The sequence below is a fragment of the Mchenga conophoros genome, linkage group LG14 (genome assembly GCF_057382185.1).
Source record: "Mchenga conophoros isolate Kocher_MC1m ecotype Shallow Benthic linkage group LG14, M_conophoros_male_GT1.1, whole genome shotgun sequence".
Taxonomy (NCBI): Eukaryota; Metazoa; Chordata; class Actinopteri; order Cichliformes; family Cichlidae; genus Mchenga; species Mchenga conophoros.
Window position 1 is genome coordinate 13,965,806 of NC_140539.1, and position 27,243 is coordinate 13,993,048.

The 27,243-nt window shown below is 37.3% G+C and overlaps 1 protein-coding gene across 1 annotated transcript; it reads right to left on the reverse strand.

Annotated features, from left to right (window-relative positions):
* Positions 1-6,168: 6,168 nt before the first annotated feature.
* On the reverse strand, positions 6,169-25,049 carry scn4ba (sodium channel, voltage-gated, type IV, beta a). The gene is made up of 5 exons (XM_085245435.1): positions 24,249-25,049; positions 16,529-16,692; positions 13,869-14,088; positions 13,508-13,637; positions 6,169-12,214 (listed from the first exon to the last, which is right to left on the reverse strand). Exons 1-5 carry the CDS (start codon positions 24,340-24,342, stop codon positions 12,121-12,123), a joined length of 702 nt encoding a protein of 233 aa, XP_085101561.1. The 5' UTR covers positions 24,343-25,049; the 3' UTR covers positions 6,169-12,120.
* Positions 25,050-27,243: the final 2,194 nt, after the last annotated feature.

Here is a 27,243-nt window from a genome sequence, read left to right on the forward strand (position 1 = left end):
GTGTGGAGAATTATCGGTTTAATCAGTAAACAGCAGCACAAAGAACCGCTAAGGCAGTATAATAATACTGCGCTGGAGACATTAATCCATCTTCACTGGGAAAACACTTGGCAATACCCTCAGTTAAAATAAAAACAATGTGTAGGCTGAAAAAAAAGACAACTCCTTAAATACAGTGTAAACGTTGCTGTCCCTCGCAGGGTTTAAAAACAGACATTATAGACAACATTTCTATTTGTAAATATGAACGCACAGCACAGTCATTTATCCTAGCTTGCCTACAAGATGCAAGTGATGTCCTTTTATTTATTGCAGTGTTTTTTTTAATGGTTTTACCATTTAATCACATTTTTTTCCTGGAAGAAATTCTTTGCTCTGTTTTCTTATACTTATTTTTGTATTATCAGATAACACAACGTCAGATGTATTTTTTTTTTAAGGTAGAGGTAGTTAGTTGTTTTTTGGTTTGTTTGTTTTTTAAATCAGTTGGTTTGTTTAGTAGAAATATGCACATAGCACATCATAATTAAAATGAGATAAAAGAATATATATCGTTCTTTGGAAACATGTTTTTCAGCGACGGAACAAGGCTGACACTGATTATAATTTTAAAAGACTTAGTCACACTCCAAATTTTAAACTTGGATGATTTTTTTTAGAGTAGTACAATTAATAAAAAACCCAAATAGGAAAATGTGATATTCCTTTTATGCTCACGTTTATTATTTTTATTATTAATTCAGGCTGTGTCGATGTGTACGGAAGGCCGAACTCGTTGAAAGTCTTTCTTTATACTATACCCCCCTCTAGTGGATGTCATCCAGGAATGTTTGAGATTCTAAAAAATAAAGTATGAGTGACTGTCAGTGTGTAACCATCCAGCAGTCAAACGTCAGCCCTGTCAGTACTTTCCAGGTAGATGCACATAGACTATGGACCTCTTCCCTGAAATATAGAGGACTGCATGATAACAAGTCTCACAAACTGTGAAATTTATCATTGGACCACAAGAAGAAAAACTTAAAAGCAGAAGGTAAAAGTGAGAGATTAATGGGCTGGCCTGGCTGGTACTGAAGTAAAGTGCATTTTAACTGCGTCTGCCCTCAGAGTCCAGCAGGGCATACAGATTACGATGCGCTCCGGAGACAATTTGTGAAAGTACTATTGATAGGGCTGGTGTTGTCGGTGGACATATTAATCTCTGAGGACTGGTTGATGAGCAGGTCTGATTCCCTCCTCCCACGCCACACATGATACAAGATACACACTCATCCCATCAATTTGCAACTGACTGTCCTCTTGCACCAGTCACATCAAAAGAGAGATCCGAGATGTAATCAATAGGACAATCGATCAGGCTAATTTATTCCCGTTTCCAGTAACAACAGACAGTGGGATCCTTGTCAGGTTCCCGGTTGCAGAGCAATTAAAGAAACACACAAATGGATGCTTAGGCCACAGAAAAAGTCAATAACCTCCAATAATGCGGGCAGCTGACTGCTTACAGCTCAGTTCATCTGAACTTGAACCAGACAACATAAAAATAAACTTGAAATCTTTACAGCTATACCACATGTATGTATTGAGAGGTTTATTCCAGTGACCATCAGGAATCTTTCTCTGATCTTTTGCCACAAATATTGGCCTCTCCATAGCCAGGATGAAGAATCTGCAAGGCACTTAAAAGTGAAAAATGGGACAGAGAAATTATAATATGAGTCATAACAAGCTATAGTGTTATTTAGACATACACATTTTATTTTTAGGATGGTAAAAAAAAGATCCTCTGTTTTTCTCTTGTCGTTGTTCTTGTTCTCTCGTGAGATTAGTATTTGCTGTAAACTTGAGCTCTTTTGTTTTAATTAAGCTATATCAAATCAAGATGGAACATAACACTGTTATGTTACGTCTGACAAAAACAATTCATGGCTACACTACTAATGGTAATCCATCCATTCTCTTCTTCTTATCCAATTCAGTCTGTTCCAGCTGCCATAGGGCGAGAGGCGAGGTACACCCTGGACAGGTGAAGGGTTAACACAGAGAGACAGACAAGCATTTGTACTCACACTCACACCTACGGGCAATTTACAATCACCAGTTAACCTAACCCCACTAACTGCATGTCTTTGACGGTGAGAGGAAGTCAGAGAAAATACACGCAGACACGGGAAGAACATCCAGACTCCACACAGAAAGGATTTGAACCCAGGTCCTTGCCTCAAAGTGCCTTCTTGCTGTGAGGCAACAGGGTTAACCAACAAACCGCCGTTCTGCCCACAAATACAAATGATGTTTGGTATAATTAGTGCAATTCTTCCCATAATACCTGCTATAGACGTCTAAGTGATAATCTTCAAGTACTTGCTGTGAAAACTGAAACAAAGCAGCTCAGTTTTTCCCCAAGTTAAATATAAGTTGTTTCTTTTTAATGTACCATTTGTGTTTTATAATTATTTAAAGCAATAATACATTTTATGTTCCAGACTCACCAAAATTCTGGCAGGTTGTGCTTTTGCAAGTTTGACATTTGCAAGTCAAACATTTGAACCTATCTCTTCTCATTGTTTTACCTGACCTTGATTCATTCATGGCTCAAAAAAAAAAACAATCAGTGATAGAAGTGATGCCAGCTGTCTCAAGTACAACATTTTGCCATTTTTACATGCACATTCACATGCATGGTTCCATAAAATTATAGTGTCACACATATTATCCTATCCTAAAAAGGGTCCAAATGATATGGTTATAAATCTGTGTGGTAATGCTGCTGGTCTAAGGCCATTGAGTGTTTTTAGGAATCTGACATTGGACATTGAATGGTTTCCTCATCAGGAAAAGAGGCTTTCTGTGCTGGCTGTGAGTCTTACAGTCTGGTAATAGCATAGGCACCAACTTCCTGGAGGTGTGACAGTCAACCACCCTGCAAAGCTGGTGAACGATGGCTTCCAGGAACTCACCTTTACCACTTGATACACAACTTGGCAGGAGTGAAACTGAGATTTGTTGTGGAATGAACACTGCCTATTTGCCTTGTGGTAGCTTTGTTTTTGTTCCAGCTCCCAATACAGGTCCTGAGTTGTTGCTTAAAATGATGTCACCTGATTCTCCATTGCACATTTGCAGCAGATCCACCTTCTTAATTTCTACCAATTGTCTGCTCACAAATTTGTTAAGCATTACAAAAAATGAGAACGGTCAATGGGACCATAGATGTCTTTGAGGCTAAGACCTCAAACAGCTCTGTGCCAGTTCCTGACATGGCACAGATACATATGCCTGCTCTTAAGAATTGCAGAACCAGCCCAGGTTTGTCTGTCTGAGCTTTGGTATCTCCTGTTGAGTTATGGTGCAGAACATAGTTTCTGTTTAAAATGAACTGTCTGGCCATAGTCAAGAATGCAGTTTGTCAGGAACTGCAGGTTGTTCTGAATGGTAGTAATTGTCACTCATAGTTGTTTGGAGGGTTATGTTGTTAAAGGTCTCTACCCAGTAACTACAGCGTTGGTCTATCCCTGCTGAGCATGAAACCATAGAGTGTGTAAAAGTGAGACTGGATACCAATCTCAGCTGGGTCTCTGGTGGGACTCACATGAGCTCACCAGCCCTCACTGTATTTAAGGGCCTCTGTATTTTAGAGCAGTTGGGGCTCAGGAGATTGAGCAGGTTGTCTACCAGTTGGAAGTTCAGTGGTTTGAGCACCAGGTGCTCCAGACTGCAAGCTGAAGTGTTCATAGGCAAGATATATTTGTACATATATTTATTCTTATTTTTCTCATATTTCTCATATTTTGTTTTGTTTTTTATATTTCTTGTATTTTGAACATCACTGTTGCTTTTGGGAAGCTTGCACACAAGAATTTCACTCACATGTGCTGCCAGTGTACCAGTAATGTGATGTGACAATACAAGTGATTTGATTTAATTATTCCCAGTAGCCACTTCATCCCATCCTCTCCTGTTTCAATATTGTCAGGTGTCAGTCACCCAGCGATCCCTCTCTGCCTGTCTTGGTCGTTTGTTTACCTCTGGAAAAGGAAATAACTCTCCCTGGAATACACCCCCTGTTTTCCCAGATGACCCTGCCTCTCTGTCCTCTTTATCCACCATTTCCTCCCTGTCTATATTCCCCACTGCTCAAACAAAACAAACGTATTCATCCATAGACTTCCACTGGTAAATACAACCTATGAACTTGTTCCTGTCTTATGTCACCTTTTGGGCCCAACAGTGTTTTCATTGTATTAGAAAAGAGTGTTTATACTAACTGTGTCATTCTATTGCTACTTCACAACATAGGCTGTTCGCGACTCAAAGGAGGGCAGTTGCGTACTGCTTGATCAGATTTTATACTCATTCTCTGCTCTTGAAAGTGGCGAAAGGCTTTGTGTTCTTGATGATATCTCAGAGTAAACTTGTCACAGTGATGCAGACACATGTCAGTCTATTATAGCTTTTGCTCACAATAACATGGTTTTTGGCAGGGGTGATAAGCTGTGAGGAGGCTCTGTGCCACATGGGTCTTACACAGTCTGCCCCTTAAGGATCTTCCAGGCTGCCCATCCAATATAACAGGTTTTGTAGGATGGGAAGTTAATCAGTTAACTTTCCAGCAACTGGAGAGAAAATCCAGCTAGGCAATTATGTTTCTGTTGCAGTATACTGTACAACAGCAATAGTAGCTCACTGGCATAGAAAATAACCATGAAGTCGGATGTACCCTTTAGATTTTATATCTTGATTTGTTATTCCTTATGTTTTCTGTCAGTGTTTTTTTTTTAAATAATAAAACAATGAAGAAAGATGTGTGACTTTTCAGAGAAGAACTTTGTTTTTGTTTTTTTCCATTTTCCACTCTAAAAATTAAGAGGCAGACACAAACTGCTGCATTTGCAGAGTTGTAAAACAAAAACTGAAACACTGCAGCACATAATATGAGAAGACAACAAACAGAGCCTCATTAATTACTGCCTTGGTTCGAACAGAAGCAGAGAGAAAGAATACATTCATTAAGGATTGTGTCTTCCTGTGCTTCCAGTGGGGAAGGTCTGTGCTTGTGGATTTAAGATGAAAGACCCATATAGGAGAGATTTCTCATAGGCTTGTAGGATAAAGTAAATGCCCACAGAGCAAGATATAGAGCAAGCACATAGTTCCACATGTTTGATGTGCCAGATTTGAATGCTTTCGTCCTGGCATAACCCCAAAGTGGCTTGTCCTAGTTTCAAACTAAGGACCTTTCGCAGTTTAGGTTGATGTGCAGTCCACTGTGCTCTGGAGACATAGTGAAGCAAAAACAAAAACAACAAACAGGGATTCTGATCCAGTAATATGATGGGTATAATCAATGAAAAGTCAATGAAAATAAATCAAAGATTAATATTCCCATTTAAAAAAATTTGGCATTGTGGCATACAATGTACCCAGTGTGTGGCACACATTACCTGACAGGGAGGACTCCAGAATTGAAGGTTTTATTATGCTTACACAGATAGGTTAATCAGAAAGTAGCTAAAAGACTGACCATTTCCATGGCAACATTACCATCATAGAATCATAAGAATAATTACTTCAAAAAGGAGCTTTCTGTCACATCATTTAACTTCTACAAGTGCATTTTTTTTTTAACTTTTTCTTTTAATTGAGGCGTAAACATGGCTGAAAGACTGCTTTCATTTGCAATAAAAATATATTTTGTTTGTTTTGTGCAGTGCCAGGTTCATCTCTACAATATAGCATTGTAAAGGAATGGAATAGAATGAATGGAATAATAAGAGAAAACTATATTGGTGAATTACTATGAATTATTCCTTTTGTTTAATTATTTATTTATTTATTTATTTTTGGGGGGGGGGGATTAGAAATCATTTTCCATTCAATTAGTTGGAGTTTAGTATGGAGTACTATACTACTATCAACACTAAAGTTGTATGACATTTAAATCATATTTCTAGTTTATTTCCTTAGGATGAAAATATTAACTAGTACAATATAGTATAAATCATATAGATGTTCTGTTATGCTAGTGGCTGTATAGCTTTTGTTTTGCACTAATATATTGACCACCAGTATAACAACTACACAGACAAAGAGCAGATCTAACCTATCCTAAATCAACTGATTTCAGAGCTGAATAAACACAGAGAAAGAAAACAGCACTCTGGGAAATTCAATCAACATTTTATTTTCAGGATGTACTTTGCTAATAATTGAAAAGTTTGAAGTGCATAGTCATGAAGGGAGCATGAACAACGTGGACACAAATACAGACAGACAGCTGAATATTCACAGGAAGGTTGATCCAGAAGAAATGTGTTTGCAGATGTATTTTGCTTGTGTGTTTATGTTGAACAGACTACAGTAATGTAAACAAAACATAAGAATTTGCTGCAACAGTACGACTTTCTATCAATTGCTATAATTTGTATGCTATCAGTGGCCTTAGCTTGCTCTAGATATGACCTTGTAAAATCATTTTTTTGGGATAGATTTATGTTTTGCAGCCCCAGAATATGTAAAATATTGATAGAATACTCTAAAATGCAGGACTGCAGTAACAGCATGTGGAGAGGTCAGTGCTTATAAATGAAACCTAAAAGAAATTCTCGATGTCTTTGTCTGTCAAACGTTAGTTATTTGTTTAAATCACAATATGAATCATAGTTTAGTATTTTTACCACTAATGTTAACTTCAAATTATCAAAAAAGACAAAAAATTCCATTTTTTCTGAACTATATTAATCTTTCCTATAATGTGTAAGAGGGGAAAACCCAGAAAATGTTGAGAACGCAATGCTATAAAAATGTGGGCACTTTTTACTTGAAAGATGACTTACAAACTATGTCCTTAAAATAGTTGTCAATTCCTTTTCTTGACTAAGTAACTGACTAGTAGTTGCAGCTCTGGTGTGGAATGTGGGAGGCAGACATTAGACTCTTGGCTTGGCAGTGTGAGTTTCAGCTGCTAGAAATACAGAAGTAGTATAGAGCATCATCATATACAGATTAGCTTTCATATGCATTTTATACAGCAGTAGACAGTAATGCAACATCATGTTTTAGTAGTGTTACCGTAGTTAATAGATTGCGTGTCATTATAATCGTGTTGTAACAACAGCAGACATGAGACTCTTGGATTGGCAGTATGAGTTTCACCCGCTCTGGCAGTAAGAGCAATACTAACTCTAAAAAATCATACTAGTCAATGAGAATTCACAATACTGTGTTACCTAGTGAATAATATTACAGCAGTACGAATGCTGTCTATAACCATTTTATGCTCACCAGTAGTAGTCTGATGAACAACCACTGTTCATACGTGGTTTATTGTTCAATGTATTTTTTTTCCTAATTTTTTTGTGTAAACTTATACATCACACCTCCCCATTAGACTACTAGCACTATATAAAGCAGGAGAAACAATTGCAACATGATGCGTAATCATACATCTTTGAACTGCTGTAACTCTGAAAATTGTGGCAATGGTTTGATAATGTGCAATCCTCATAGTCCAAATCAAAATAAGATAAGATAAGATAAGATAGAACTTTATTAATCCCTCGGGTGGGTTCCTCTGGGAAATTCGACAATGCACACTAGTAGTACCATGGCTTGTACTACAGGGGCATTTACCACTGGGTGGCAGTCATACTGTATTTGGCGTGCTGTATTGCACCACTGCAGAGGAGCATTGTACACTGTACCGTGCACACTCAGTACTGCAGCAATCACTGCAAGCTGTTGGCTAACTTCAAGAGTCACAAGAGGTTCGGTATAGGTGTTTCTTGGAGGAAGACAGGACAGATCAGAACACCAAAGATGAAAAAACAAACAAACATAACAATAATAATAATGCATTCAATGCTTAGTACAATGTCTTACGATTATAAAGGCAACTGTACCAAAACCAGACCTGCGTTATGCATTAAAACAGCTCTCCTCTCCCCATCACATATACATATTTTATCACATCAGTTATGGTTGTTATTAAAACAGTACATACCTCTTATAACCCACTCAGATACATATGCCTAATTTGCTGCTTGTTGTTTTTTAAGTATTTTATTATCATTTGTTTTTCTTCTTTAAATTAAGAATAAAATCCGTAAACACAAATAGTGAGGTTTGAGTTATGTATTATGTGAATCCACCTATACTGTATTTTGAGTGTCAGGGTTATGAAAAGTACACTAACGGACACATTAACTCCACAATATTGCTTTTCCCTAACAGGAAGACTTTGGATGTATATACCCTCTTTACAGAGGGGTCCCATAACTCTTAGACAGTGTGTGATGCCTTACATCCACGTCATTCACATTTTTACAGGTTCACCAGGATATATTCACTTCTAACATTGTACTGTTAAGGTTGATCACATTTCACTCTTGATCCCATTTATACTCAGCGTATACTTACACTATTTAGTAATGTATAATAAAATAAACACTTGTGCTTCTTGGGCATAGGCGTTGTACTTTATATATTGTATGAAACCTGATTGCGTGAGTCAATTGAGGTCATATTCTACACCTTTCCTTCCAATGGTAATTAAATGCATCCCTCAAACACATAAGTGCAACCAAACAACTACTCAGTACATAACATCAAATCTTATAAGTAGGACTCCAAAGCAAGAACATTTGTAATAGGTCAGTTATGATGTTTTCTGTGATTGCAACGATGGCTGCTTTTATATTACACACAGAAAAATATATTGTATTCCTGTAAGGGGGCAGCGCATTGGTTATCTTGTAGGGCATTTCATATTTGTCAGTTGGCAGTGTCAATTAGGGTGTTTTTAGCCCATTAGTACAGTAGCCCTGAGAGCTCTGAGTAAAACATACATTGAAAAAATGTAAATAAAAGCATACTGAGACACATCTTCAACACTTTGACAAAGTAATAAATACAAAAACAACAACAAACTAACAAAGAAATAATCCACAGCGAAAACAGAAACTGCAGCTGCAGCACCCTGAACTCCCAGGGCCACCACTGTGTTATTATTCCATCTAGATACAACTTTTATGAAATAGCAAAGTACAAATGGGGTAATATGTTAGACATGTGTTATAATGCGGGCCTGGGTTCAAGCTTTTCCTGATACAGCTTTCATCTGCTCAAGGAATTTTGAGCCAAGTGTAAATGGGACCTAATATAGATTGATCCAATGCAGACAAAACCATCTGCTGTAGATATATGATCCTAATCACCATACTTAAACTCAGCTGAGATACATTTCTGTGGTGTGGATACATATATTGGTACAATGATCAGTGCCTTGGACAGAATTGCCAGCCAGTCCAGACACATCTTTAAAGTGCCTTATAACAGGTTATTGCATAATCTGATATCTGTCTTATTGCTTCCATTGAAGGCAAGGGAAATGCACTCCAGTATTAGAGAGGAGCAGGCTGACAGACGTGAACAAATAGAAAAATAAAATAAAAGCTTGTCATAGAGCTCTGTTCCAGTAAGTGAACATGTACTCGAAGTTAAAACCATTTGACACAGTGCTGCTGTCAGGTACTCGGTCAAAATGACAAACACAAAGTGAGAATGTTGAGTTTTTGTTAATTCTCTTAATATATAGTATAAAAGAATGGCAACTGTGAGGCCACTTCCGTGATTTGCCATTGTAACAAAACCACTTTAACACTGATAAAGTGCTGTATTGTTTGTAGGCAAGGCCAGTGAGCTGTTTTCTGGTATCAAAATGAATCCTCCTATGTGGGTATTTGTGTAGTAGCGTGTAATGTATGTATGTAGCTTTCAGCTGTTCAAACTATTTATGCAGAGCATGTCTGCGGTCCTCATAGAAAGGACGTCAAAGTGACTGTGACTACAAACTACAAAGAGAGGTGGTTCTAATTTCCCAGGGGCATTTTAGCAGTAAACCGATCCTTGTTGACTTATGAAAGAATGAAACAGAAATGTGAATTTATGAAGATTTTGTTACATTTTCCAATTCGGCGTTTCTTGAAAGAAATATGTACTGGTGTTTATATTGTGCACATTTAAGCATTTACTTAAACATTTTTTAATTTAAAATTGCTCAATTTACTCTCAGCAACATCAACCGACGTCCCTTTTAAACAGCTAAGATCAACACTGGGGCTGTTTGTGAAGTCTGAACAAAAAGTTTAAAATCTTCAATGGTCAGGGTTTTAAATACAGTCAAGAAGTAATTTTATCAGTTTAAACTCTATAACATGCTCAGTTTTGGCCAGTTGTAGATGTACACAAAATAATGTAGCTGACCAACAAGCACTTATGACTGCCCTTGAGGGGCATTCACACACATTCAATTCAGAATAATATTAATATTTCTTTGATATATTTTTTGTACTGAATGAAAACATACATTTTGGGCAATATTTGACTGCCCAACAGTCTTTACATTCTTTTGCAGTGAGCTGCCCCAAGACAATGCTACCTGCACTACCAAGGCTATATTACTGGACTTGTATATTCTTGATGGGTTTGGCAAGTTTCCTTTGAGTTATATGTATTTCATTGAATCCACATGTAAATTTGGAAATTAGCATTTTGAGCTGCATGTGCTTATAAGGATATCCGGCTAATAAGCCATCAAGCAGCTTCTCAAACTCCTCTGGCAGGGCTTTTCAATTCTTTCACTTAAACAGAGCTGCTGAAATGTTCTCACTTTTTCAATAAGTGTAAACTTTCTTTCATTTATTAATTTTTCTACAGTAAACTTGTCGGCCAATATTCTAAAAGTTATTTTTCAATAACCCTGACGTGGCTAAAAAGGTGTTAAACAGTTGCAGCAGTGTTGAGATGAGCATTGACAGAGCTTCCCGCAGTTCTGGCCAGCGTGGAGGGGACCAAACAGAGACACACAGAAATGTTCCTGTATTATGGTGTAATATATAATCTTATACGAAGCTATATAAAATGTGCACATGCTCAAAATGCATTGGTTATTAGTCAGAAGCAGCATGATTAAGTTCATTCCTTTCAATAGGGAGCTGGGTCTGGGGATTGTCTTTGATGGTGGTTAGGGTTCTTCTTTTTTTTTATGTAAGTTCTTCTCACCAGCCAAGGGAGCAGAAGCAGAACAGGCACCTGTGTTTATCTAAAGCAAAACAATAAAACCTGTGCAGAACTGGATCTTTTATTCACCTAAGGTAAGCCCATTTGTTAGTCCCTGCTAACCAGCATTTCACAGAAAATCTTTGGCCCAAACAAACCAGCAGTGTGTCTAATCTGAACCCAGAAGTCACATGAAAATTGGCATTTCAGAGGTTAATGTCAGAAAGATCCTTTGGAAACAGTTGGGATTTACTCGTTACCTTTCAAACACAGTTAATCAGTAAAACAGCGCCCAGTGTTTAAAATGGCAAAATACAAATTTTACAGTCAGTGTTTAAAATGTAAAACTTCCTATTTTATTTATAAACAATTTATGTGATTGGGACTAAAAAATTTTATCTTTTCTTTATAACCAAACTTCTAGTCAGTTACCACCTGGCTTATTTTCATCCAGGTGCGTTTATATCATTTGAGAGCTAAGGGAAAGAATTTGAGCAGTGTTGTGCTGTTCTTCGACTGACATCCTGGCAGTTTTTCATTATGGCAGTTCAACATGGCATCAAAGATATTTGTTCCCACTGGTTGAGTATATCTAAGTCCAAGTTTCACTTGGAGTTGTAGAGTTCCAGACTAAGAATCCAACATATTGTAGCTTCTCAGCTGATACTGTAAAGCATGTTTTGGACTGGAAACTGAATACTGACATTGGGTGTATAAAAAAGATTTCGGCCTTGTGATGCGTTTTTGCTTTAACGTAGTGTGAATGTTATTAGATAGTAAGAAAGTACATAGAAAAAAATAACACATCAACTGCATAAATTGGAGATTGCAATGTGAAGAAAGTGGAGCAGAAGCTGTACAGTGGAACAAATGGGCTACCATGGTAAGTGAGAGAGATCCAGGCCTATGCACACTTCACACTTCCCAAATCTCAAGCATGATTTAAAATAGACATTTTTACAAGTTGTTTTTGTTAGCCGCTAGTAAGATAATTGATTTTTCGCTGAGTGTGTACATTTGTCTAACATATATACAAACATGTAGGCATACTTAACATTTTGTTCAAGCCTTTGGTGTCCCTTTGTTTTCAGTTTTGGCTCCTGAAAGACCATTTTCTGTGTTGTCATTCCCTGAGGAGCTCACTAGGCACTCTTTACTGTAGAGATAAGAGAAACAAAGGTTATATTGAACACCTATAAAAGGAGACAAATACAAGCGATAAGGGCCATGTGCCATATAAATTGCAGGGGTTTTAAAAAAACTTAACCCAATGAGCTTCAAATAATAATTTTGTTTTGGAAACATAGAATATGGGTGACATTATTTCGTTATTATATAATATAACAGATTCATAATAATTGCCCACTTTGTTCTGAGACAATTTGACCTATATTGTCAGCATAAAACCATTACTGATTACATCAGATATTTTAATTAGAAAAATACAAAAAAATCTATTAACATGGCCAAATGAGTGCCTGGGTCAGCCACAGTCAAACAACAGGGTAAATCTTTGTGACACAAAATTATTTTTCAGTAAATAATGTAGTTTTATATGAACTGGTGTTGATGATATGACATTAGACCTAGTGATAAAGGTTACAATGACTTTAGTTGTATTCATCGAATATAAATTGTTCATTTGTTATATGAAAGCAAATACTCTTGAAATTATGATGTAACACATTTGAATTTCCTCTAATATCAGATTTTCACTGCTAGATGCACTTTTTATGTCAATAAAAAAGATAACAGAAAGCTAATAATTCTACTTCTTTTGCAAACTGGAGTATGACAAGCAATTTCTTTCATTTTTATTTCCAACATTCAAACTTTTTGTTATACTTTTTAGAAATCAAATAAGACTTGCACATTTTAAAAATATTTGTAGTACATAAAAATATTATTTACGACATGTATGCATAAAGATCACTTGACTTATTCTTGATGTCAGTATGTCTTGTCTGAAAAATTGTGTTGCCGTAACAGTGCATTACTTGTGTGATTAAACAGGAAATATAAACAGTACTTCACCACACTTAATTATTCATAACTTCTGTACATTTCGTTTTGAGCTGCGTGTTGCAGGCTATAGTATCTGCAAAAGTCAATGACATCATAGGACTTGTAACATATGTATATGAATAAAAATATATGAATAAAAACCATATCAGGAAAAAAAATTCAATGGTTCCTTAAAAGCTGGAATTTTTTTTCATTAATGGTGAAAACTTCACAAATATTTACACCCTATTTCACAAGATGTTAAATTTGTAGAAACAGTTATAAAACTAGCATATAATAGACCAAATTTCTTTTTGCCAGCAATACACAGTTTTTGGCTGTTTGACTGTAGCTGACCCAAATATATATGATAAAAAGATTATCTATAATCAGTATTGTTGATTTGTTCTAAATGTCCTTATAAGATAGTCAATGATCTACTCACTTTTTCTCATCATCCTTCTGCAGGAAGTGAACAACAACAGCCTTTATCACCATGACAATGATAACTAAGCCTATGACTCCACCCAACGCTGAGACAATAATGATTGTCAAAGTGTTGTCAACTTCCTTCACTGAAAAGGTAGAGAGAGAAAGAGAGAGAGAGAGAGAGAGAGAGAGAGTGACTTTGTGAGGACAAACAAGTATACAGAGTATGTAAAAACTGACTTAGAGCTCTAACAAGATTGAAACTAGATGCTAGTAGCATATATGTACTTGTATATGTACTTTATAAACACTTTCAGTCAGCAAGTCAGATAAAGCTCTATTTTTGTATGCCAGGTGTTTGTGCAACTTTTACATACTTTGATCCACCACTATAAGAGTGAAGATAGCACTGTGGTTGCGGTTCTTCTCTTTTGGATTCCTGGCAAAACAGATGTACTCTCCTTCATCTTCAAAGGTGATATTCCATAGCAAGATCGAAATGTTGTTACTCTTTGAGGAGCCGACAAACTCAACACGCTCATGGGACACACGGACCTTCGGCTCCACACCCTCCATAGGGATCAACGCTTCACATAACTACACACAAGATATTTCCTTAGATACACAGTATTGGGTGTCAGCTACACAGCATTGGGATGATGACACACTGTGTTGTAATTTTGCCTTTGTACACCACCACATCACACTGAAAACCAAAGACTTTAATTCAAGGGGTTTAACAAAAGTGTTTTATTACCTGTTTGGGCATTTTTATATATAGTTCCCCATTTTTAGAGACTCAAAAATAATTGGCAAGCAGTTTTATGGCCAGGTAAAGGGTCCCTTGACACTTTCTTAAATATTAAGGAAATTGTGATCTGGACTTGAACTTGTATTTGGTAGCTGTCTGAAAGAACATGTAGTTATGCCATAATCAAGCTAAAAAAAAAAAAACGTGGCCAAATCAGCTATTTGGCACATTGATCAAAAGATGGAATGAACCGGGCAGCTCAGCAAGACTTAAAGGCCAGGGAAACCTGTGGAGACACCTGTGAAGTGAATGATCATAGAATTCTTTCTTTGGTCAAGAAAAAAGTTCCTTCACAACTTCTAACAAAGTCAGCAACACTGTGGAGGTAGCTACATCATTGTCAAAGTCTACAATCAACAGATGTCTTGATTAATGGAAATACAGAGCATTTACAACAAGATGCAAACCAATGGTTAAAGATAGAAAAAAAAAAGAAAAAATAATGATCTGAAGCGTGGTGAAGCCAATATAATGGCATAGGTATGTATGGTTTGCAACAGAACTCATTCACTTGTGTTTACGGATCACGTGACTGCTGTCAGTGGCTGGATGAATTCTGAAATGTACAGGGCTACAATTGCTCCTCAGATCCTGACAAATGTTGAAAAATTTATTGGGCAGCACAAAGTGCAAATCGTTAATCACCCAATGTATACTGCACAAGCAACCAAAGAGCCTCTCAAGACAAAGAAACAGGATTTAATTAAATGACCAAGTGAGTCACATGATATCAGAACATGCTTTCCACCAGAGCATTCTTTTCAGTAGAGTTTAGAAGTCCAGTGTTGGGGAGTAACGGAATACATGAACTGGTGTTACGTATTTAAAATACAAAATATGAGCAACTGTATTCCCTTGCAGTTACCGTTTAAAACGGTGATAATTAGAATATAGTTACTTTGTTGAAATAACTGGATTACACAACGGTCTTTTCTTAGGCTATCACCTCTCCAATTTTGGTAACTCCACACATAGCCAGAAACCCAAACAAGACACGAAATAAGAGGCTCCAATGTAAGCGTCCCATTAACATTGGTGGTGTCAGTTACACAATGGACCCAGCGACAGCACAACAGAGCCAGCAGAGTACGAGCAGGAATGGATTTCTTACTTTGAAATTCCGACACCACTTCATATTTAAAGAAGAAAGGGATGGGTGAATTTGACCATGCCATGCAAACACTGTTTGCCAGCAACCAAGCTGCTCGCAGCGTCAAAAGACTCCAACCTAAACAAACATCTGGAAATAAGTTCTTTTTTAACAATGAATGTTAGCCTACTGCAGCTACCTTGTTTTAGTTGTGGTAGCTACCTGGGTTATGTGCCACTTCAGTATCTCTGATGTACTATTGCTGAGTGATTTGTTACTATTACTGGATGCTACTCGCCACCGAACTAACATTGTTAGCTGGCGTTAGCCTAAGTTAGTTCATAGACTGCAGATTGTTAGACCTGCTTAAACATTAACAACCTGCGAGCTGCAAATAATCATGTGCAATTCTGAAAGCAGTCTATGAACTAACCTCAGCTAACGCAAGCTAACAATGTGATTTTGGTGGCAGGAAGCCTTCAGTAATAGTAATAAATCACACAGCAATAGTACATTCACGTAGTTGTAAAAAAACACGACAATATATTAAGTAATCCAAAGTATTCAGAATATGTTACTCACACTGAGTAGCTTAACGGAATACGTTAAAAACTACATTTTGGGGCATGTATTCTGTAATTTGTAGTGGAATACATTTTAAAAGTAACCTTTCCAACACTGCGGAAGGCAGACCTCTAGGCAGAGAGACCCACAAACAAGCAGCAGCTGAAGGTGACTGCAGTAAAGGCCTGGCATCTCAAGGGAGGAAACACAGCATTTGGTGATGTTCGTGAATTTTAGACTTCAGGCCGTCATAACCTACAGAGGCTTTTCAAATAATACAAGCAGATCCTGTGTATTAAAAAATGGCTGCATTTCCTAAACAGTTAATACAGGCTGTACTAAAAAAAAAAAAAAAACAATCACATGTGATAGTTAACAAAGGCAAAATTACAAGAACTATCTGTTCATCAAAATACTTTTGAACAAAACTGTATCCCCATGCCTTCAGAAATACAACAGCATACACTCACTGACTGTTTATGCGATGAGACACGAAACATATGAAAATGTCAGGAATCACTATTTTTATGCTTTTTTGTATCCCTGTTGGTGTTGTGGTTGTGTGCACGTACCTTTATGAGAGTTCCATTGTCATTATATTGCCAGTTGAAGTAGAGATTTTCGATGCCAATACATGAAGAGTAAGTGCAGGGCAACAAAACCGTGGAGCCATTCATTGCTTCGATTGAAGACACTTTACCTGTGGAAACTTCCAGTCCACCAACAGTCCATACGCCTAAACCAAGGGAGAAAGGAAAAGTTAAAAAGTTTTTAGAAAAGGATAGAAAACGGTTTTTGAAAAGCAATAAAAACACAATTATATAAGGCAAAATGAAAATAAAAAAGTAAAAGATAGTACAGAGTTTTGTGTTTGTTTGATATTTGCAATATTTGTTGTGGCATCAGTTTATTGAGACTTAATTATGTATGAATTCATTATGATATAACTTAAGTAAAAGTAGAATGTGGCCAAGTAGGCAACACTATTCTGTCTCTCTTCTTTTAAAATTAAATTGTGAATAAAAATCTTAATATGGAGTCTAAACCTAATATATTTAAAATTGCTGTCACAGGGAAAAAATGACCACATGCTCCCTGATTACTTTTTTTGTGTACTTTATGGACTTTATGGCGAACTTTAGGCTTTGAAAAATTAGGTTAGGTTCTAAATGCAACTTTGCAGAAGCAACTGACAATTTTACCAAATGACATTTATACTGTATGATGTCCTCTATGTAAAACCTCTCTCTTCTATTGGTCTTAATGTTAAAAAAAAAAATGTAAAAAAAAAAAAAAAAAGAAACATAGAATTTTGGTACCATTTCTAAAGAGAAAAGATTTGTTCTCTAGTTCATCAGGTCAAACTAATTAAGCAATCAAAACCTTTGATTTTTTCAAGACCCAACTAATCCAATCTATGAATAGAGTATAAGAGTCATGCGACTTAAATTCACATGGCCAGGCATGTTATGTGGGTTTTGCAATGACAGCTGGTGTAATTCTCAGATTGTTGCTCTGGTTTCTCTCTCACACACTTGGGGTCTATTTATAAATACTCTCTTCCCCATTGACCTGCTCAGGATCACATTTCACTTGGACAAGGTACAGACAAGGTTAGAGTACATGTATGCCTCTGCTGAGGACACATAGACATAGACATGTATGTATACTTGCTTAAAAGAATTTTGCATCACCTGCTCTGGAATGCTTTGAATAAATCTGCGTTAGCACAAGAATCTCAAACACTTGAGTCCTCATATTACTGGATATGGATGAAATCATTTTACTACTTGAAATCGCGTGTTCTAGGCACACATTGTCATTTACCATTTTTCAATTCAAATGTTAAAGAAATCAGAAAATGTATTAATGTGATTTGGAGGAAAAAAATTCAACAGCAGAAATATTGATACAAAGTTGTTTTTCAGCTGTATTGTTACCATCACAACACTGGCACTGGGGCTGGTTAATGAAACAAAAAAATACAATTAATGTGAAATAACCTTTTCTTAATATACATAGAAAAAGTTACTTGGATAGAACTCATTCAACAGACAGCACAACTTATTTTGTATTATATTAACTCATTCACTGCCATTGACGTCTATAGCCGTCAATTGCAGTGTATGAGTCAATGGGTTTAACTCATTCACTGCCAATGGCTGGCAGTGAATGAGTTAAGTATATTAATGGTGATTTGCTGTGTATGGCTAGAACTAATAAAACATTTTCAGAAAAAAAGTAATAGTGTTGTAAGAAGATTGTTTCAAGTAAGACTTACTGGAGCTGAAACTTTTAATTCGTACTGGGAAAAACACTCAGTATTTGAATTGTCATTCTTTCTGTTTTTTTATCAGCTGCTTTTGTAAAATGATATAAATAAAAAGAAAGATATTGCTGAAGTAAGCGTTTAGGGTTAATGATACAAGCAAGGGATTGTAAGTGTGGGTGGAACTCCCACTGAAGAGTATTGGGTTCCAGTAGTGCAAATACATAGACAAAAATAAACCTCTGTCTGTGGTCAAAAGAGCTTGCAAAGAAAAGCGCCTGGACTTCTTTAAGTTGCTTGAAGACGTTTCACCTCTCATCCGAGAAGCTTCTTCAGTTCTAAGGTCAAATGGTGGAGAGTCCCAGATATAAACCTAGTGGGAGTAACCCCCCACAGAGGGACAAAAGGACCCCCTGATGATCCTCTAATCGCCTGAGCCAAGGTGTGAAACTGGGTGTGGGTCCCAATCAGCCAGAGTTTCGGGTGTGTTCATTGTGAAACCTGGCCCCACCTTATCATGCGAATTCCTGAGGTCAGATGGCCCAGGATGTGAGTGGGCGTTAAGGCGTCTGGGAAGGGATCTCAAAACTGGATTATAGATGGCAGAGAGTTGGTGTCATAAACCCCCGCCTCTGTTCAAAGATGGTCGCTCACAGTGGACATAGATGGCTTCTTTCACTCCTCTTTCAAACCAAAGAGGAGTGAGTGAAAGAGGAGTGAAAGAAGCCATCTATGTCATCTATGTCCACTGTGAGCGACCATCTTTGAACAGAGGCGGGGGTTTACGACACCAACTCTCTGCCATCTATAATCCAGTTTTGAGATCCCTTCCCAGACGCCTTAACGCCCACTCACATCCTGGGGCATCTGACCTCAGGAATTCGCATGATAAAGTGGGGCCAGGTTTCACAATGAACACACCCGAAACTCTGGCTGATTGGGACCCACACCCAGTTTCACACCTTGGCTCAGGCGATTAGAGGATCATCAGGGGGTCCTTTTGTCCCTCTGTGGGGGGATACTCCCACTAGGTTTATATCTGGGACTCTCCACCATTTGACCTTAGAACTGAAGAAGCTTCTCGGATGAGAGGTGAAACGTCTTCAAGCAACTTAAAGAAGTCCAGACGCTTTTCTTTGCAAGCTCCTTTGACTACGATGACCTGGATGACTGAGAACCTTCACAGACACAAACCTCTGTCTGTATTTTATTTATTTATTTATTTTTTCAGATGAAATTAACTAAAAGAGTTCCTTCTGCAAGTCACATATTGGTTATAATAAATATGTGCACTACCTTACAAATAAATATTTATACATCAAGGAAGCATCAGTTTGTTTGGCTTTGCTTTTTTGGTCATCTATATGCTTTTGTCCTACCCGCTCTTCTTGATTTTTTTTGTAACACCTGGTATTTAACTCTTCAGTTATGCTGACTCATCCACTTTCAGCTCAAGCATTTTTAGTTTTGAACTTGTTTGTTTTCTGATTCCACTTTTGCTCTGTTTTAATAGCCTGACTTACTTTTTTATAGCACTGGACAGTCTGGACAATTCTGCTTTCACTCCTTTTATCCCTCAATCTTTCTGTCTTAGTTGCTTTCAGAAGTTGCTCCTGGGGGAGAGAATCCCTAAATAAGAACATGGAAACATATGTGTGTGTGTGTGTGTGTTCCTGTCTAGCTATCTTTGTGAGGACCGAAATCTGCATTCTATTATACTAGTGAGAACCAACAGTCACTTGTGAGGACACACAACCCGGTCCTCACAAATTTGAAGGCATTTAAAGGTAATTTTGAGGCTCAAAATGTGGTTTTAGTGTCAGTTTTACAATTAGGTTATGATTAGGTTTAGGGTAAGGGTTTGGGTTAGGCATTCATTTTTAATGGTTAGGGTTAGGGTAAGGGGCTAGGGAAAGCATTATGTCAATGAAGGTCCTCAGTAAAATAGCTGAATGGGGTTGTGTGTGTGTGTGTGTGTGTGTGTGTGTGTGTGTGTGTGTTTGTATTTTCTACTTTAAGAGGCTTAGAGGTTTTGAACATTGAACTATCTTTTAAACTCTTTGGTAATTGCAACAATGAAAACAAACATTTATCTCTATCAGTAATTAGTTGCACATTTTCAGTGAATAGTCTGTGAAACAAAATGCTCTAGTGGAGAAAAAAAAAGATGTTATCCATTTCCAAAAACGTTTCCAAATGGATTATATGGTGCCCCCTCCTCATGCTTAGAAATAAACTTGACACCTCCTTGGCTTTACTGCTCTCTACTATCATGGTTTTGTACATCACTTTTCTCTTCACTATCCTCTTTTTTTGTCTAAACAGTTTGTCCTGAAACCGCCCACAGATTCACATCCTGAAGTAGTGTACAATTCACTTATGTAATGTATGCACTGTTATCTTTTTATGTGACGTGTGTGTCTGTGTATGTGTGTGCATGTGCATGTATGTGAACTGTATATATGCACTTACTTTAAGTGTTTGTGTACATATCAGTAATACTGAAGGTCTGAAAAGCAACTGAGTGTGTGCATGTATGTGCATATGTGTCTGTGTGCATGTATGTGTGTGTGTGTCCTTGCCTGACTGTCAAGGTGACTGTTTTTTTTCTTCTTCTTTTTTTAAGTAGGCCAGTAATTGAAAAGTTAATGTATTTCTAAGAGAACCCATAGAGAACTGACTGAGGACACTATTCTGCAATATATACAGGGAAGTGATGGGAAATGTGGGAGAGGGGGGTACTATGAACAAGGAAGCGTAGGTAATGCAGGAGTTACAATGTGTAGGAAGTGATGGAAAGGGGTCACAAGGAAAGAACAGGGGAATGGATATGAGAGAGGTGAGGCATGTGAGATGTCCTTTTCAAGGTGAATGGGCAAAGAATTACACCAGCAGCTGAGTTACTTAATAGGCAGAGCTGCTGGCATTGTGGGACAAGATAGTTTCAGTTTTTCACTTCAGGTAATATATGCAATGTGATATTCATACAAACAATGCTGCAGTAACTGCATTTTCAGGCACAGTACTGGAGAAATGTTAACATGATTACTATGTTACTCCATGATCACTCTATCATTTTGCTTTTTACTGTATCTTTTGTTTATTCGTCACAAAAAAGGATGATGAATAATTTTGCGTGAATGAAAATGGAAAAAATGAAAGTAGTTGGCATGACAGTTGTTCCAACCTTTTGCATCTTCCATGCTGAAAAGTTACAGATATCTGAAGATTGTCTTTATTCTGCAAAAAAGTCATTATTCCAAGTTTTGTCTGTGGTCCTGCTGCAATAACAGCTTCTGTCTGTTAATACTGAAGGACACTTTCATATAGATCCGGAGATGTTAATGAGAACAACCTACTGTTAAACATTTTTCCTTAATTTCACACCTGACTTTTATTGGGACCTTTGCTTCACTGCCTTCATTCTCTTCATTCTCTGTTGCCAAAAGGTTTTGTTGTGACATATTGCTGTAATACTTTGCACATTACTTGATTTAGGTATTACTTGATTACATAAGAGAAACAGTTGAGCATTCCAATACAGACACAATTTAGATAAATAACCATATCCTGAATATATAAGATGTTAACAATGATAAAATGCATTTAAGGTGGACATTTTCATAACAGATGAACCGGATCTCTTAAATAGAGGTGAGAATATCCTCCAGAGAACCAGCCCATCCATTTATGTCCATTGTAATGGACATTTGTTTTTGGTCTCTATCTTGTGACTTATTTGAGCTATCATAATAAGTCCTAATGTACTAAATAGAGGACATCCTGGGCTTTCCATTGATATCTTGTGCATTTCGGTGCTCTCTTTTAGCTCCAAAGAGGAAGGAAATCCCAAAAATAGTTCAATGGGAAGATTCTTTCCTCAGTTCTCAGGAGGATATAGTCAAATGAAAGTATTTATTCATAAGTGTAGACCTTGAATTGAAATTTAAGTGTTCTTCTAACTTGGAATATGGACTGTCGGGCTGTTGTTGAGTCATGATGTTAAGTTAAAATTTAAGTTATAATCTATTCATTTGTGAAAATGAAGGTATTTTGGGGATATTGAGTTACATATTTTAATGTTTAAGAACCTACGGTGACACCTCTTATATAATCTATTTTGTTGATTGAACTTGATGTTGCTGTTTTACTGCTCCCATAATTTTCCTGAGTGTGGAAATGGGTCGGGCTCTTATGGGTTAAAAGATATTTGAACTTATTTTATTTAAATTTACAGGTACTTAATGTAAACCAATCTCGCACCACCACTTGAGTCAGACTGTTAATGCTCTATAATGCTGTGGCTATCCTTTAAGAATTTGCTGATAAAAAATATAATTTGTTATACAGTTTATGCTTCTTTCTTATTTGTGTTAGCCTTGCCTGTACTTATCTGTTGGTGTATCTAATGTCTGCTGGGACAGTGGGATTCAGTCTGAGAATATGTACTTATGAGAAAATGATTTCAGAGAAATTCCACTGAACTTAGCTGGTAATTTAGACAAAACAACCAGATCAATGCTGTTTTAGCAAGATTTTTGGGAAAATATTTTACTAAGAAGGTGTTATTTGGTGCAGTATGACTTTCCACAACACTCAACAATTTCATTTGGAAATATGTGTACTGACAATGAAATACAACAAGAAACAAATGAATATGAATAAGATGTATAAGATGAATAATTGTAAAATTGTGCTTTACAACTATTTTTTGTGTATGCGAACTATGATGTAAATGAAGTGTGTATATTGCCTGTATTTGTTCCTCTTTCTTAAATGAATATTTTGTTAAAAGTTTCTGGTACATATATTTATCATATCTATTCAAAAGAACTAAACTATTGTTTAATCCCTTTAAAGTGAACTAATGTTGCATTGTGTTAGCTAGTCAGAAGTGTGTTCGCATGTTTTCAGTATGTGATATGCTATGACCAAATTTGACCCTACTGGGACAAGTGATGATTTGGTCTTGGTGCTGCCGCTAACCTGGACTCATGGACTCTTGAATAATTTAGTCAATAACTTTACCAAAATGCAAAATTACATGTGTTATTGAACTAAAGTTATTTGTTTTAATATTTACCCCTGATGTTTGGTTGGAAAACATAAAAAGCCCAAATATTTGCCAAAAAATAAAACAAAACAAAATTGAAACAACAAAGTGCTGTTTGTTTTTTTTGTTTTTTTTATCTAAAACACATTTTAAAAAGCGGAAAGATAAGATGCATTCTAATCTTACTTGTCGGTTATCTAAAGACGACACTAATATTGCAATACTGGACACATACTAGTCCCATTTTTCTTTCATAAAACTCAATGGTGCTCAACTTTCCAAACAACTGAGAGCCAGGGGGGGATTTTTGGATGTGGGGGCACTATTGGGCACTACAACAAAATCAGGGAGGGTACGAGCAAAAGCACAGATCATCACTGCACCACTACGTCATTACCAGTAATGCTATGTTCACACAGGCATGCATGTAGATAAACTATAGCTTGTTTTTCTTTACTTTGAAAACCAAAAGTTAATTATTTGTTTTAGTTTCTCCTATATGAAGGCTATGTTTAAAGTAGAATTTCAAAGTGCGAAGTGTCAGTTACTCAAACAGTCCAGCAGCAACCCTACAACATGAAACTGATCTAAGTCAAAGGTTTGTATTGTTGGCCTGATTGTTTAACAATTAAACATCACCTGTGACAGCACCATACATTGTAGTGTTTGGGTATGGAAAGATAATGATTAAACATGAGTGCTGAAGCAGATGCGACAGAGCAGCAGATGTAGATATAGCAGATATAGAATAACCAAAAAAAGGTATTGATTTACTGTAAGAGGGCTGTACCACCCACTCAGACATAATAAATAAGAAAAAGCGAGCAAAAGGAGCAAATGAAGAAGGTCTAAAGGGCACAGAAACAAGTTAAAATGTATAGGCAATTAAAGGGATAGCCCCATCCAGAGACATGTTTGAAAAGAGTGGAATGACATGGCACTTAAAGGTACAGAGATAAGTGTAACTCACCAAGCAGCAGTGCAACTGCCAGACCAGCGTGAAGTAGATCCCCTGATCTCAGTCGACCAGAGACACTTGAACCAGTGCTGTCCACTGACGCCATGACACCTACGCCACCTGTCTGTCTCTGTTCTTCTCTGCCTGTCTATATGTATACAATGTGTGTCTCTGTCAGTCTGTCTCCTTGTCTGCCAGTCACTGTGAGTGTTTGACTTATGTGCCTCTGGACCAAGGTGGGACACTGAGCTGTGCAGCTGAAGGCAGAGTCTTGCTCTCAGTCCCTCCCTCTTCTCTCCTCCTCTGCACTCTGTCCCAGTAATGAACAGAATGAGGAAGCGCAAAAGAGAGAAGGATAAAATTCCTTTAGGGAGCTTTCTCACATCAAGTTGTTCCTTGCACTGCTCTCCTGCAGCCCGGGGAAGCAGAGGAAAGGAAAGACTGAAGAATGCAGCAGTTGAACAAAGAGTGCAGCCTCTCTGTTTCTTTGCCTCCCTCCTCTCCTGTCCTCTGTCGCTGTCTCTGGCAGACACAGTGGTAATTATCCAGCAAAGCAGAGTGTGAGGCGAAAGGCATAGAGGAGTAGCGAGGCAGAGCGGCACCAGGGTAGCAGCGTTGTGTCAGACCGCTCCACTCCTTTAACAGCAGCAGGAATAGTCAGGTAACCAGGCTGGCCAACAAACCCCATGGGTGGGGGGGAGACATAGGCTGGAGGGGGAGGAGAACACACAAGAGGCACAGAAGGATGCTGGAGGAGAGCCAGCAGGCAGAAAAGCAGAAAGTATGCGTGTTTCCCGTGCCGGCACAGGGAGAAATGAGGTACTGCAGAGGTAGAGGTGAAGAGAGAGCGAGCGAGAGAAGGAGGGGATAGCGAGTGGGGGTGAGGGGTACTGGGTGATGTCTGCTGCCACATAGATGCACACACACACATGCGCCCAGCACAGAACGGCTGAGTCAGCCTTTGCTCAAGAAGGTCTCCGAGTCAGTCACGGGGTGGGTGTTTCACCCATACCACATACTTCACTACATCATTTGCTCATGTCTCCACTTTCATGCTTCTCTCATTTCATGGTTCAACTTTATATCTGTGTTGGCAATCGCATTTTGCTTCCAGTGGCTCTCTTCCCTATACTTGAGTTTCACAGCAGCAGTGTTGAGTTTGTCATCAAAATATCACTACAGTGGAATTTTTTGTAAAGAGTTTTCAGGTTTTTATCCCCCAATAAAATCAGTATGTGCGAGCATAGTGTCCACAGTTCACATGGTAGCAATTCACTTGAAGATAGCAACAACGACTGACAAGCTTTTGGTATTAGCACTTTTTTCGATTTTTAGATCATCTCAAGAATTTGATTCAAAGTTTTAGGTGATCTATTGGAATGGTTCCTAAGCAAGATCTTCAATTTGAACAAGACTTTTTCTCGTACAAATTTGGACAAAACCCATATTGCCTGTTTGTTGCCTGACAAAGACAAAACTCCACCAAGCTTACTGATGGTGGCTTTGGCTAGAAAAGTTCAGAAGGACCCCCCAGATACTTGCGTGCAAAATGCCAGAAAGAAGTGAGAACATGATCTTTGTGCAAAATGGACCCATTTAAAATGTCAAACAAAAATAGGTTTATGGGCATACAATAATTATGCAGCGCTTCCATATGTGTGTGACCTGTGTCTCCTTTAGATTTGCTTGACATATCACTTATATCTGCAGGCCTCCTCATTAAAGTTCAACCAATACAGCTGTTTCCAAAAAAGAAGCCTTCATTTACTGCACTTTAGCTTTCATAGTTTTATTATTACGGAAGACAAAAATCTGTATCTGACATACATTTGTATAATGTTTATTAATTAATTAGCTTTTCTTTATGCAACAAGAAATATATATTTTTGGAGATTTAACAGTAAATTAGTTAGTAAATCAAATAGTTTAAAACTTGCAATATTTTATATGTATATTTGATTTATCACAGTTGATTAATGAACATACTAGGCTATTTGATACTTGTTCATGTGCGACACATCATGTGTTCTGACTCAAACAGAGTGATGCAAAGTGGTGTCTCATCTGTAAAAAATAGGCGATCATAACATTGCAAAATAAAGTTTTAACCTTCGAGTTTGTGATTTTGTTTTCTTTTGTTTGCCATAAAAGTTTGGAACAAACTACCTATTGATATAAAAAAATATTCAGGTGAGCAAAGTGAGTAAATATGTGTGTTAAAATGTAAAAGAATTCTGTTAAATAAAGTGTTGCAGAAAATGACTTTGCATAATTTTGAGTGTGTATTGTGGTTAAATGTGTTAATGTCATGGTTTAATAAAAATATTTATTCTAATTCCCTCTAATTGAATTGTGGTGTTATTGGACTTTATTTGAGTGTAGCAATACTGACAGTCAACTACAGAAAGGGTGGAGCCTATCATAGGATTGTTTTTATGCCTGATTGTTTGCTTGCAATGTATAAAGGGTCTTCTTAACACCATGTTACAAAACATGGATGCACCAAGGCATTACCTGACCATAGCATACCTTTCAATAATCTAAGCCTGGCCTTCAACCCAACTCAGCGAAGGACCACTGCGACAAGTTGTAGTTGAAATGTACAGCCTGGCCTCATTCACAAGATTCATGTCTTCCCTACCAATCAACAAACACATTAATAATATTGTCACTAACGTCAGAGCCACACAGGGCCATTTCTCATAACAATTTCTACACCCAGTATAATTTCCCATTTCACTTAGTGATGTAAGTAAAACGTAAGCAAGCAACAAATTTTGCCTCTGCCTCATGTCAAGTCTACTGGCCTTTACCTGCCATCATAACATTAAGCTGAAAGAGCGAGACTACTTTTTTGCGGCACTGCAGCCTTGCAAATGGAACTGTTCGTCATCTGTAAATTGCTAGCACTCCTTGTGTACCCCACAATCACATCTAACATCCTGAAGAAAATTATAAATGAATCAGATTAGTCATACACAAAATAAGCTACAGTCATAACAGACTC

What these genes read in the sequence shown, in the direction of transcription:
- scn4ba (XM_085245435.1), bottom strand. Translation starts at nt 24,342, where the DNA reads ATGGCGTCAGTGGACAGCACTGGTTCAAGTGTCTCTGGTCGACTGAGA. An exon ending in ACAATGGAACTCTCATAAAG is followed by an intron (nt 14,089 to 16,528) that starts GTACGTGCACAC and finishes TCTTGTGTGTAG; the next exon opens with TTATGTGAAGCGTTGATCCC. An exon ending in TCTTATAGTGGTGGATCAAA is followed by an intron (nt 13,638 to 13,868) that starts GTATGTAAAAGT and finishes CTACCTTTTCAG; the next exon opens with TGAAGGAAGTTGACAACACT.